At 46.4% G+C, this 14,692-nt stretch overlaps 1 protein-coding gene across 1 annotated transcript; it reads left to right on the plus strand.

The window, feature by feature from the left end:
* Positions 1-3,856: 3,856 nt before the first annotated feature.
* LOC308676420 (olfactory receptor 6E1-like) lies at positions 3,857-4,801 on the plus strand (the record flags this gene model as incomplete). The annotated part of the gene is made up of 1 exon (XM_081342236.1): positions 3,857-4,801. One exon carries the CDS (start codon positions 3,857-3,859, stop codon positions 4,799-4,801), a length of 945 nt encoding a protein of 314 aa, XP_081198362.1.
* Between the last annotated feature and the right edge of the window lie 9,891 nt (positions 4,802-14,692).

A 14,692-nucleotide genomic window follows, 5' to 3' on the forward strand; every position in this document is an offset into this window, starting at 1 on the left:
AAATCCTGAGTAAGGCCAGACCTGGAATATTGCATCCAGTACTGGTCACCACATTACAAAAAAAAAGATGTTGAGACTTTGGGAAAAGTGAAGAGAAGAGCAACTAAGATGGTTAAAGGCCCGGAGACAAAAACATGAAGAACAGTTGCAAGAATTGAGTAGGCTAATCTACAGAGAAGGATTATGGGTGACATGATAGCAATATTCCATCATTTGAGGGACTGCCACAAAGAAGAGGGGTCGACTTAATTTCCAAAGTACCAGAAGGCAAGGAAAGAAACAATGGATAGAAACTAATCAAGGAGAGAGGCAACCTGAAATTAAGGAGAAAATTCTAACCAGTGGAACCGCGTGCCTTCAGAAGTTGTTCATCACTGGAGGTTTTTAAGAAGAGACTGGCCAATCACCTATCTGAAAGGATGTAGGGTCTTCTACCTGAGCAAGGGTTGGACTAGAAGACCTACCATGTTTTCCCCCAAATAAGACCCAGTCTTTTATATTGTTTTGCCTCCAAAAGAAGCACCAGGTCTTATTTTCGGGGCATGTCTTACTTTAGGACTGCCGCAGCCAGGCCTTCAATACCCTGACACCTGTCGCACCGCTGCTTGACTTCTTTAGTGGCTGCTTGCTACTGCTTGTGGCCAGACGCCATGTGGCGCATAGCGGTGGTGTCGCTGCTGATGGCAGGAGGCCACATAATGCTTCGGGCTGGTGTGAGTGGCTCCACCCTCCACCACTGCCCTAGCTTGATATTTAGGTATGCGCTTTGCCCCAAAACTAGGGCTTATTTTGGAGGTAGGTCCTACTTTTGGAGAAACACAGTTCAAGGTCCCTTTCAGCTCTATTCTCTATTCTGATTATTTTGGAAAATAAAAAGTTTGTCTGTGTGTCTCTGTGTGTAACAGAATAACAGAGTGGGAAGGAACGTTGGAGGTCTTCTAGTCCAACCCCCCCTGCTCAAGCAAGAAACCCTATACCATTTCAGACAAATAGTGGCCCAACCTCTTCTTCAAAACCTCTAATGTTCCACTTACCATTTGAAAAAGCACCTTTGGGATTATTCTGTTGAAATGATATATCTATTGAATCAAGGCCAGCCAAAGCATGGGGATAATTCCCTATCACTATAGCAAAATGAGACAACACCATTTTTGCACTCTACGCTTCAAAAAGTAAGAAAACCTAGATCATGGTTTACAAATCACAGCGGTTGAGTTCAGAGATTTTAAGGCAGAACGAAACCACAACCAAACTTGGTGCATTGCATGAGAGAGGCCAAAATAAAGTGCCATACACGAGGAATGTGCACACAATGATTTTCCCAGTCTTTGGGTTTGACATCAATAGAGGAAGCAGCCATAGAAAACCTGATACAGATTCCCCTGCATTGCATTTCTTCACTTCTTGAGGAGGCTCTGAGGGAGATTTGCAAGCCAATGTTGAATACCTCTTACACCTCATGCTTCAAAACAATAACAAGCTCTATGGTTTATAAGAAGTTACTGCTATGCTAATTGCCATGAAAAAAATGTATGTATGTATGCAGAAAAATTGTCCTGTGTATATCTGTGACCCAAGAATCTTCTGAAAGGCACTCTGGATGGTGAATGTTATCTTTTCCCAAATTTGAATTAGGGAGTAAAGTTTTGGTGGATGCTTTTTCCTTGTTTTTTATTTATCGATATATTCAACCCAGTCTAATAAACTAGATGACGGTTTTACTGGCAGAAAGAAGATAATGACATAGCATAGGGTTCATGAAATTTGTATGAACATTTTAATATAAATTGGAAATGGTGAGTATTTTGGAAATGTTTCAATGCTTGGGTCAAGAATATTGAGGTTTAATACTGCTCTGAATATCGAGACCGTGATTGCAGAGTTTCAGATTGTTGCAGTAGGTAAAGGCTTTCTAATGTGTAATGCTTAGGATTGGCTTAGAAACAAACCTCAAGCCAATTTTGTTTTACTCCTGTAATTCATCACAGGGGAATACGCCCTGCAGAACCCATTAGAACTCACCTCTGAATCAAGTCTCTTTTGATCCTAGTTTATAAGCGTGCAGGTTGTATTTGCCTGGCTGACAAATCTGGATGATGAACATTTTGTCAGAGAGTTAATTAGTCTGAAATTTCCTTGAATAAGCTTTATGTTGCATTCATCTCCCCACTTTATCCTCATGGGAAGATGCTAAGGGGAGGTTAACCAGCACAAAGGTGTTGTCATAGAGAGAACTTCCAAAAAGGCATTATAGGAACATTTCACAATTAGCAAGTAACCTATTTGCCTTCAGAAGTTGTGGGTGGTTCATCGCTGGAGGCTTTTAAGAAGAGGCAGGAGAGCCACTTGTGTGGCATGGTATAGAGTCTCCTGCTTGGGACAGGTTGAACTTAAAGACCTCCAAGTTCCCTTCCTACTCTGTTCTTCAGCATTTCTGTGTTATCTCTGTTACAATGAATCCTCTTGTAGACCCAAGAAGGGAGGATCATTGGGAAGAAACAAGGGGCTGATGACTTTTCTACTATGTCTAAAAGGGAGAGACACATAATGTGAAGACCTAGCTTTCCAGAGAAGAATCCAATGCTCAGAAAAGTGAAAGGAATCAAAAGAATAGGACAACCAGAGTCAGTTCCAGCAATGATGAATGTATTATTGGAAGATTTGAAGGACCAGGTTAAAGACAGATCTTGTGTTCAGTAGGAGTGGGAAATGACTTGATAATTAATCTATATTGGACATCTTTCCAGTTTGGCAATGCAACATTCTTTTTTCTTTCCTTTTATTCCCCATTATTCTTCCTTATTCAACAATTATCCAAAATTGTGACTGGAGCTGTCACCCTTGTTCAACGAAGTTCTCAAAAATTATTCCTCTTCAAGCGAGATTCATCATTTTCTGCTAGTGTGGCAGGATAGGTCTTAAACTCAGAGTAGCTGCTAACTCGTCCAGTTATGTTTTCTGAATGCAGCTCCATAGAGAAGAATGATAGAATCGCCTTTTCTTCAGGACTTGAAACAATATCAATTTGAAACACAAGGTTAGTAGAAATAACTACATAGCATAGTGTAGGTAAAAGGCTGTTTAATATTCACTGACCATTATAGAAGATATAAAATTACTGTAAGACTTTTTTTCTCAGAAATACTACATCTGCATTATAGCAATAGCACTTAGATTATATACCACTTCACAGTGCTTTACTGCCCTCTCTAAGCAGTTTACAAGTCAGGATATTGCACCCAACAATCTGGGTCCTCATTTGATTGAACTTAGAAGGCTGAGTCAACCTTGAGCCAGTCAGGATCAAACTCCTGGAGTGAGCAGTGATTTAGCCTGCATTGCTGCATTCTAACCACTGCACCACCACGACTCTTAAATAACCACACACTGAAATGGTGGTTGGAATATATGTGTCTGAAATTGCCTTCCTATTCAACATTAGGATACTTCTGTGAATTACTGTATGAAAGATTGAAAGCTGTATGTGGATTTTCTTCTGATAGAAAGAGAAAAATGACTTTTCTCAGGTGAGATGGGAAGAGAGCACTGAGCAAATATAAAATAATCAGATACTTTAACCTTAGAAAAATAGATTTTTTTTTCATGACTCCAAGTATGACTCATTTTGGACAGCTGAGAACACAGTGTGTTTTCCTACAATCTCTTAGACTGATGACTACAAGTATCTTGATCTGATTCAAACCATCATTTATTACTTATATCAGAGACCAACCATTTGATGGTCTACAGAGGATTAAAGCTGGTGAAATTATGTTCATTTGTAATGGGCAACTGAAAAAAAATTGAAGTTGGAATAATCTCTTCTCACTTCACTCTCTTTTTAGGAATGAGCTAAATGGCAAACAGCACCACAGTGAGGGAATTCATATTGTTAGGGCTGACTGACAACCAACAAATTGCTCTTGGACTTTTTCCCATTCTCCTTGGGATTTATCTTTTGACATTGATAGGAAACATGTTGATTATTATTATCACATTGGTGAATGCCCAACTCTGTAGTCCAATGTATTTTTTCCTCCGACATGTGGCATGGATAGAGATTGGATATGTGAGTAGCATCATTCCTAAAACACTGGCCAACATAGCCACTGGCAACAAGGGTATCTCTTTAGCTGGTTGCTTTGTACAGATGTTCCTGTATTTTGTTCTTGGCACCACTGAATTCCTTCTACTGGCTACAATGTCTGTTGATCGCTACATAGCCATCTGTAACCCTCTTCACTACACAACCATCATGACTGAACAAGTCTGCTCATTACTGGTACTTTGTTGCTGGATTGGGGGTTTGTCACTAATTCTAGTTCCATCCATTCTTTTCTTTCAAATGCCATTTTGTGGTCCCAACATCATCAACCATTTCTTTTGTGACAATGGACCACTAATAAAACTCTCATGTGTTGATACCAGCCTCCTAGAACTGATTAATTTTGTGACTGCCACATTCTCTCTGCTTGGGACCTTAAGTGTCAATATTGTGTCCTATGTCAAAATCATTTCCACAATTCTGCGCATCACATCAACTACAGGAAGGAAGAAGACTTTCTCCACCTGTGCATCTCACATGACTGTGGTCTCCATCACATACAGCAGTTGTGTTTTCATGTACATAAGACCCAAAGGCAGCAGCAAATTAGATTTCAACAAAATGATGGCTCTTCTGAATACTTTCATGGCTCCACTTTTGATTCCATTCATATATTGTTTGAGGAACAGACAAGTGCAGGATGCTTTGAGGACTGAACTGAGACAATGGATTGAGTTTTGCAAGAAGTTGAAGTGATTTGTCATTGATGTGACCTTGAATCAGATTTTAAAGTTCAACGTCTGCTTTGTTAAGTTATGGCATGTGCTGCTTTCAGATGTAATGATCACACACTGAGGTGGTTTACAAGAGGACATGGTAATCAGTGAGCAAAACATCTGATAATCCCCAACAAAATAAAGCACAATATATCAGGAACATGCACACCAATATTTTGTTCTGTCTTTGGGTTTGATATCTACAGAGGAAACTGACAGAAAATGCTTAATAGACATTTCTTGCAATTTGCAATAGGTTTCTTTGATCCTTGAGAAGTCCCTGTGGGATCTTCACAGTTAGTGTTGAATACATGTTGCACCTTATGCTTTAAAATGGTTACTAGCTTCATTGTTTATAAGAGGTGGATTCCATGTTCATTGCCCTGAAAAGATATGGAAGAAGAAGGCAGCAAAACAGCACAGTGGGTACATCTGAGAATGGAGAAAGTTGTGCTTCCCAAACATTGAATTAAGGGGTGACATTTTAACAGATACATTTGCTTTGCCTCTGATTTGTCAGCAAAATCAGCACAATTTCACAGTCTATAAAAATGACTATTACTCACAGAAAATTGCAAGACCATAGCCTAGAGACAATGAACAATTTCTGAATCTGTTTTATGTATATTATAAGTGGTGAAAATACTGTATGCCAAATATAAACTATGGAGAAAAAATTATATATATCTGTATCTGTATCTGTATCTGTATCTGTATCTATCTATCTATCTATCTATATGCAAATTATGTTATATATATATGTATATATATATATGCAAATTATTCAAATTGCTAATAAAGAATTTGGGAGGCTAAGATGATCATTTCGAACTCATTTATGTTCTCATCAGTTAGTCATACCCTTTATCTGAGATTCGAACCCGGGCTGATTGTATATCAGGGAGGATTGTATATATATATGTGTGTGTGTGTGTGTGTGTGTGTGTGTGTGTGTGTGTGTGTAAATTTTAAATTGCTAACAAAGAATTAAGGGAGACTGATATGCATTTCAAACTTATTAGTTTTCATCAGTCAGCCATACCCTTCTGAGATTCGAACCTGGGCTGATTGCATATTAGGCAGTTGTTTTCACCTCTAGGCCACAGGCTCTCTCTCACTTTGTTAGCTGAGAAGCAAGGGGAGATATATGTCAAATTTGACATATATATATATATATATATATATTCCTTGATAAGATTAAAAATACGAATCCCAGGCATGTTAAAATTAACAAACAAATGAACACTGGGATAGAATTAAAAACTAAAACAGTTTTTATTGCTGAAAAATCAAGCTTTCGTTGGCCAACTGCCAACGTCATCAGGATGGAGATGCTGGGGTGGGGAGATTCCGTTTATACTGTTGGTGTCTGCACTCTGCTCATGGAGCATGCTCAGATCTGTTTGTTGAGGTCTGCCGTATTTCTTTGAGTTGTCGCGCATCCGTTTTTGGGATGTATTTGTCTCTGGGTATCTGTTGTTAAAAGTGAATTGTTTATAGCTCCATGTGTTGTAGCCATAACCCTGGTCATTGTCCGTGTTCTCATGCCAGGGATCTTAAATGGTTGTTGCTCTTCTTCCTTGTGTTCGACATTGCAGAGTGGTTGTGTGCTGGTGCAACCTTGGATTTGATGCAATGAGATAATTTGTGAATTCTTGCGCTGTTTGTCTTCATGTCGCGCACGTCGTTGCTCTTCCCAATTTTTTAGTGCCTGGTATGCAGGGGGGAGGTCTATATGCCGGTTGATGGAGGAATGGTTTGAAAACCAGGCTTCCTTAAACAGGCGGCCGCCTTTAGTGTTGTCACTGGCAATAGCCTCAGTCCCTGCTAGATTAAAGGCATGGTTGTGTGTAGCCATGTGCGTCCACACCTGTGAACGTTGTTCTTGTCTTCTAATAGCAAGCTTGTGTTCATGCACCCTAGTCCTCAGTCGGTGTTGCCCACAGACCTGATCGGACCTTACGAGCTTGCGTCATGCGCCCTAAAGATCCACTCCCCAATGAAGAAAAAGCCTCGGTCGTATACAAGATATCATGCCAGAATTGCAATTGCAATTACATTGGGGAGACAGCAAAACGACTGAGGACTAGGGTGCATGAACACAAGCTTGCTATTAGAAGACAAGAACAACGTTCACAGGTGTGGACGCACATGGCTACACACAACCATGCCTTTAATCTAGCAGGGACTGAGGCTATTGCCAGTGACAACACTAAAGGCGGCCGCCTGTTTAAGGAAGCCTGGTTTTCAAACCATTCCTCCATCAACCGGCATATAGACCTCCCCCCTGCATACCAGGCACTAAAAAATTGGGAAGAGCAACGACGTGCGCGACATGAAGACAAACAGCGCAAGAATTCACAAATTATCTCATTGCATCAAATCCAAGGTTGCACCAGCACACAACCACTCTGCAATGTCGAACACAAGGAAGAAGAGCAACAACCATTTAAGATCCCTGGCATGAGAACACGGACAATGACCAGGGTTATGGCTACAACACATGGAGCTATAAACAATTCACTTTTAACAACAGATACCCAGAGACAAATACATCCCAAAAACGGATGCGCGACAACTCAAAGAAATACGGCAGACCTCAACAAACAGATCTGAGCATGCTCCATGAGCAGAGTGCAGACACCAACAGTATAAACGGAATCTCCCCACCCCAGCATCTCCATCCTGATGACGTTGGCAGTTGGCCAACGAAAGCTTGATTTTTCAGCAATAAAAACTGTTTTAGTTTTTAATTCTATCCCAGTGTTCATTTGTTTGTTAATATATATATATATATATATATATATATATATATATGTAAGGTAAAAGTTCCCCCGCACATGCGTGCTAGTCGTTTCCGACTCTAGGGGCCGGTGCTCATCTCCGTTTCAAAGCCGAAGAGCCAGCGCTTGTCCGAGGACGTCTCTGTGGTCATGTGGCCGGCATGACTGGACGCCAAAGGCGCACAGAACACTGTTACCTTCCCACCGGAGTGGTCCCTATTTTTCTACTTGCATTTTTACGTGCTTTCGAACTGCTAGGTTGGCAGAAGCTGGGACGAGTAACAGGCGCTCAACTCTGGTATGCGGCACTCGGGATTCGACCCGCCAAACTGCCGACCTTCTGATCGACAGGCTCAGCGTCCTAACCCACTGAGCCACCGCGTCCCTACATATATATATATATATATGTCAAATGCTTGTTAACTATTTTTAGATATATAGGTAAAGGTAAAGGTAAAGGTAAAGGTTCCCCCACACATAGGTGCCGGTGCTCATCTCCGTTTCAAAGCCGAAGAGTCAGCTCTTGTCCGAGGACGTCTCCGTGGTCATGTGGCCGGCATGACTAGACACCAAAGGCACACGGAACGCTGTTACCTTCCCACCGGAGTGGTCCCTATTTTTCTACTTGCATTTTTACGTGCTTTTGAACTGCTAGGTTGGCAGAAGCTGGGACGAGTAACAGGCGCTCACTCTGCTACACGGCACTCGGGATTCAACCCGCCAAACTGCCGACCTTCTGATCGACAGTCCCTTTATATATATTGTTGATTTGCCTCTGATTTGTAACATTATTAAACATATCCTCTAGGAAACACTCTGTTTCTTAGCTGAGAGAGCCAGTGTGGTCAAAAAAACAACAACAACACAAACAAATCTTCCCTAGTCATGCGGCAAGCATGACTATATGCCTAGGCACACAGAACGCTGCTCCCTTCAAAGTGGTACTTAATTATCTACTCACATTTGTATGCTTTAGAACTGCAAGGTGGGCAGGAGCTGCGGCAAGTTATGGGAGATCAACCTGTTGCACAGCATTTAGGTCTCAAACGTAGGCTGTCATTTTTCCAGCAAACAATCTCAGCATCTTTAACTGCTGAGACATCATGCCCCCTTTCAAAAATATAGTTCCCTTCTACTGTCCAATATTCAATAGTGGTGAATATCTGTAGCTCAGGAGTAGGATGAGGCTAAAGTTCATTCTCTGAGCTTGTGGGTTTGTTTCTGAACATTTTGTTACCAGGCTAAGTAACATCTCCAACAGAGTTTAGGGGATGTCAGTGTCAGAGTTCTTCTGTTTATAAGGGCTTCAGGTATGGATGTGTCAAGTCAGGGTCTTGTGATGGGTCAGGTGTGAGTCATCAGTGAGAGGCTTGTGATGGGGAGGCTACATCAGGTCAAGCTCATTGGGAGGAAACCTCCTGATGGAGGGGTGACTTGCATGGGTTGGTTGAGCATTGGTGCTATCTCTGATTGGCTGTATGGTTGATTTGGATTCTGAGGGGTTTGTAGATTGTTTCCCGATCAGTGGTGGGATTTAGCCAGTTCACACCGGTTCAATAGAACTGGTAGCTAAATTTTGTTGAGTTTGGAGAACTGGCTAAACCCATGCTGTTTCTGGAAGTCTGTTCTAGGCCTCAGAGGGCTGGAGGAGGCCTCCCAGGGCTAGATTGGCCCACCGGAAGTGCGTTGATGTCTCTTCCGGAAGTCTGTTCTAGGCCTTGGAGGCCTGGAAGAGGCCTCAGAGGCCTAGAATAGCCAACAGGAAGTGCATGGATGTCACTTCTGAAAGTCCATTCTAGGCCTCAAAGGCCGAAGCCTGCATGCACACAGAGAACCAGATGTTCAGATATTTGAATCCCACCACTGTTGTAGTTCGATGTGTCTGTTGAGGAAATTGCTTGTGGAGTGCCAGGCTTTGATTGTCCAATATCCCCTGAGGGGAAAAAAATATGATTCTGGAGTAGAACTGACATGACCCTCCCTAGTTCTTATGAAAATAAGAAAAGGGAAAAACAACATGCATTCAGACTTGCAAGATTCTATTACTATAATCTTATACTCAAAAGTATAGTAGTAAGGAGATAGATTTCTGGGAGGGAGGAGTTACATTCCAGAACAGCAAGAGACAACTCAGTCCAGGTATTACATAAGAAAGAGGTTGAAGACTGCCCAACACTGGTACCTCAGAGTTGTAGGTGGACAGGGTTCTGGTGTTCTGTACCAGCCTGCTACCGGCCTTGCAGAAAGGCAACCCCTGTACAAATGGCAGAGGCTGGAATACGTCTGCCAAATTTATTACACAAACAAACAAAACATGAAACAAGATACCGGAGCTTTGATCCTCTATCGGAGCGGTTGCTTTCAGCAAACCAGCCCTCCCCCAGACACTCCCTTTATAAGAGTTCAGGGCGTGGCCTCTCTTTGCCTCCTTCCGAGAAGTCCCACAGCCTTTCTCTGCTTGCTCCTACTTGACTGCCTCCTGCGTCGGGCGTCCTTGAACAGGGCCAGCTGTGGGTCATCTTCATCCACACTGTCGGGCTCACACAGCTGGGTCTCCACCAAGTAAGAGGGGCCTGGCTGGGGGCTCTGCGGAGCCTCCAAGCCATCATCAGCAAGTTCTTCTTCAACACCCCCCTCCTCCCCCTCATCTGAGTCATCCGACCCAACTGCCGAACCCACAGGCTGACCCTGAATCACAACACTATCCCGCACCGCAGGGCCCTTCCCCAGGGGCTGCCGATCCGGATGCGGTCGCGATGGGAATTGTTCATGAAAAGCAGTCACCAACGCAGGGGCATGAATGGCGGTCGCGTCTTCCCAGGTGAAGTCCTCTGGTCCGTAACCTTTCCATTCAATCAGGTACTGGAAACGACCTTTCAGCCAACGGGAATCCCTGATGCTGGCGACCTCGTACTCGGGGGTGCTGCCTCCATCACGAGGTCCTGATGGGGGAGGTTCCGCTCGGCGGAGTGGACAAGCCGGTTGCTCGGGGACCAACAGAGACCGATGAAAGACTGGGTGCACGCGCAGGGAACTTGGCAGAGTTAAGCGATAGGCGACCGGATTGATGACAGCCTCGACTGGGAACGGTCCTAAATATCGGTGATCTAACTTTCTCACCGGCTGTGTTGACGGTAGGTTCCTGGTGGACAACCAGACCCGATCCCCCACCGATAGTGGAGGCGTATCCCGTCTTGACCGATCAGCAAACCTTTTGTAATCGGCCTTGGCCTTCTCTAACTGACGTCGCACCAATCGATGGATCGCCTGTAACTCTGCCATGAAGTCGTTCGCTGCCGGCTCCAGTGAGTCCACGGGAGAAAGGGGGAAAAACCGGGGGTGATAACCCACATTGGCCAAGAACGGTGTCATCTGTGTGGAGGTGTGCTGCGAATTGTTAAATGCAAACTCAGCTATGGCCAGATAGTCCACCCAATTGTTTTGCTGCAGATTGACGTAGCAGCGCAGATATTGTTCCAGGATACCGATGACCTTCTCGGTTCCCCCGTCAGTTTGAGGATGATGCGCGGACGAGAGGCAAATCTTGATATCCAACGCATGCATCAACTCCTGCCAGAAGCAGGCTGTAAACTGGGCCCCCCTATCGGAGACGACTCTATCAGGGAGGCCGTGCAGCTGATACACCTGCTGAATGAACATACGACTAGTGGCGCGGGCTGACGGTAAGCCGCGACAGGGGATGAAGTGCGCCATCTTGGTCAGCATGTCCACCACCACAAACACTGTCGTAAAACCAGAGGATGGGGGTAAATCCGTCAGAAAGTCCATGGACACAGCCCCCCAGGGTCTTTTGGGTGTTGGCAAGGGCTGCAGTAATCCAGGCGGGGCCCCTGTCGCTGACCTGGCCTGCCTGCATGGGATGCAGGAGGTGACATAGGACTGGACGTCGTGTTGGACTCGGGGCCACCAGAAGGTACGGGAGACCAGGTTCAGGGTCTTGAACAGGCCAAAATGCCCCGCTGCTGGGTTATCGTGACACTGGCTGAGGATGAGTCCCCTGAGTGGCCCTCCCGGAACATAGAGCCGGTCACGATAATACAAGAGTCCATCCGTGACTGTCCAAGGAGAATCTGGCCCCACCTCCTCCTTCCGCTGAGCCACCCACACCTCCTGCTGCTGTGCCTCCCGGATCCGATCCCGTATATCAACCGGCTCCCGTACCGCAGCAAAAGACTCGACGGGGATCACTGTCCTGGGCAGAAGCTTGTCTTCCACTCGGGAATATTCGGGCTTCCTGGACAGAGCATCCGCTCTTTGATTGTGCCCGCTTGGTATGTACCGAACCTGGAAGTCAAACCTCGCAAAGAAAAGAGACCACCGGATCTGGCGTTGGTTCAAATTCCGAGCGGTCTGCAGGCTTTCCAGATTCTTATGGTCCGTCCGGACCTTGATTTGATGCCGCGCTCCCTCCAGATGATGCCTCCAGGCCTCGAACGCCGCTTTGATGGCCAGCAGCTCCTTCTCCCAGATTGTATAATTGCGCTCCGAAGGGTTCAGTTTTCGTGAATGATACGCGCAAGGGAAAAGGGTACCGCTGGGCGTCGTTGCCTGGAGTAACACTGCCCCAATGGCAATGTCGGAGGCGTCCGCCTCCACGACAAACGGCCGTTGCGGGTCAGGATGCTTCAAGATGGGCTCCTTCATGAAGGCTTCCTTCAAAGTCTGGAAAGCCTGTTGTTCTGGTGCGTTCCACTGGAACCGAGTCTTCTTCTGCAGGAGCCGGGTGAGGGGGGCTGTCAAGGCAGCAAACCCAGGGATGAAAGTTCGGTAATAGTTGGCAAATCCAAGAAGTCGCTGAACATCCTTCACGCGACGCGGGGGTTGCCAACTCTGCAAAGACTCAACCTTACTCGGCTCCATGGCGATGCCCTCAGGAGAAATGCGGTGACCCAGGAAATCGATGGTCACCCGGTAGAACTGGCACTTCTCCAACTTGGCAAACAGCCGATGTTCTCGGAGTCGCTGCAGGACCTGATGGAGATGCTGATGGTGCACCTCACGCGACGGGGAGTAGATCAGGATGTCGTCCAAGTAGATCACGACAAACTGGTCCAACAAATCCCGGAAAATGTCATTCATGAAATGCTGAAACACAGCGGGGGCGTTGGTCAGGCCAAACGGCATCACCGTGTACTCGAAATGTCCATAGCGAGTACCAAACGCCGTCTTCCACTCATCACCCGGCCGAACCCTGACGAGGTTGTAAGCTCCACGCAGGTCCAGTTTCGTGAAGATCTTAGCCTCCCGGAGTCGGTCCAAGAGTTCGGGGTTGAGGGGCAGCGGGTAACGGTTGCGCACCGTGATGGCGTTGAGTTTTCGGTAATCGCAGCAAAGCCGTAATTCGCCCGACTTCTTTTTGACGAAGAGCACGGGTGCAGACACTGGCGAGGACGAGGGCCGGATGAAACCGCGAGCCAAATTCTTCTCCAGAAAGTCCCGCAATGCAGCCAACTCGGGGTCCGACATGGAGTACAAACGCCCCACTGGGAGAGGCGCATCAGGGACTAAATCAATGGGGCAGTCATACGGCCTGTGCGGGGGTAATTGATCCGCCTCTGTCTCGCTGAACACATCAGCAAAGTCGGACAGTTCAGTAGGCAAGGAAACCCCTGGGGAACCCTCCCCCTGGCCGGCACAGATATGGCGGGAGTGGTCCACGCACTGCAAGCTTGGGAAGGTGACCAAGTTCTGTGACCAATAGATCTGTGGGTCATGCGCCCGGAGCCACGCCAGTCCCAAGACCACGGGGAAGTGCAGATCTGAGGTGATATAGAACTGGATGGCCTCCACATGGGAACTGATGGCCATACATAATGGTTGCGTGGCGGCCGTAATAGGCCCAGACAGGAGCACTCGACCATCGATAGTCTCTACTAACATGGGCGGATCCACCGGGCACTGGGGAACAGCCCATTTGGCCACAAATGCTGAGTCCATAAAATTTGTGGTGGCCCCAGAGTCAATTAAGGCATGGACTGGAATCCCCTCTGGCTTGCCAGGAAGGATCAGACGTGCCTCCAAAATCAAATGCCATGGAGGTCCACAGGCAGCATCGGAAAGACGTCGCTCAGTGTTGTTGTGGGACGCCCGATCTATCACACCGTCTAGATCGGGCTCGGGGCGTTTCCCGACAGAAAAGTAGGGGACTTTCTCGGGGCAGGCTCGGTCACTGATGCCCGCTGTCGCTTCTTTGGGCAAAAAGCAGCCAAATGTCCAGGGTCCCCACAGTAAAAACACAACCCCCCCGATCGTCGTCTGTTCATTTCAGTCACTGATAGACGAGACCTGGCGGCACCCAGCTCCATTGGCTCCTCCCTTTGAACTGGGGGCTCACGCACAACAGGGGCGGCAGGGGTCTGTGGGGTGGCACGGCGACTCCTTCGCTGCTGCAACCGAGCATCGATCCGCAGGCAGAGATGGATCAGCCCATTCAGGTCTGAGGGAATATCCACACGGGCCAGCTCATCCAACATCTCCTCCGACAATCCATCCTGGAAGGCATCCACGAGCGCAGCCTCATTCCAGGCGGAATCCTGGCTAAGCAGCCGGAAATCGCTGATATAGCCCTGTAGGGGGCGTTGACCCTGCCTCAGAGCTTTCAGACGTCGAGTGGCAGTCTGCGTCTTAATAGGGTCCTCATACATCAGACACATATGATCACAAAACCCCACAAAGTTGTCCAACAATGGGCTAGGTTGAGCCAGCAGAGGCGTGCCCCAACGAGCTGCATCACCCGAAAGAAGGCTTAACACAAACCCCACCTTATCCCGGTCAGTGGGGAAATCAGCTGCTCTCACGCTGATAAAGAGCTGGCATTGTCCCAGGAAAGCAGGAAACAGTTCTGGAGTACCTGTAAATTTATCCGGCATTGCAACTTGGCATTTTCTCCTGGGTGGGGGTGCAGCATGAACCTGAGCTTGCAGTTGAGCCACCTGAGCTGCCAGCAAAGTGAGTTGCTGGGTGAGCTGGGCATTCTCGGCACGTAGCTGCTCCATAATATTAGTAAGGGGTGGGTGGCTGAAAGCAAACTGTTCTGTACCAGCCTGCTACCGGCCTTGCAGAAAGGC

The sequence above is a fragment of the Vipera berus genome, assembly GCF_964194415.1.
Source record: "Vipera berus genome assembly, chromosome: W".
NCBI lineage: Eukaryota > Metazoa > Chordata > Lepidosauria > Squamata > Viperidae > Vipera > Vipera berus.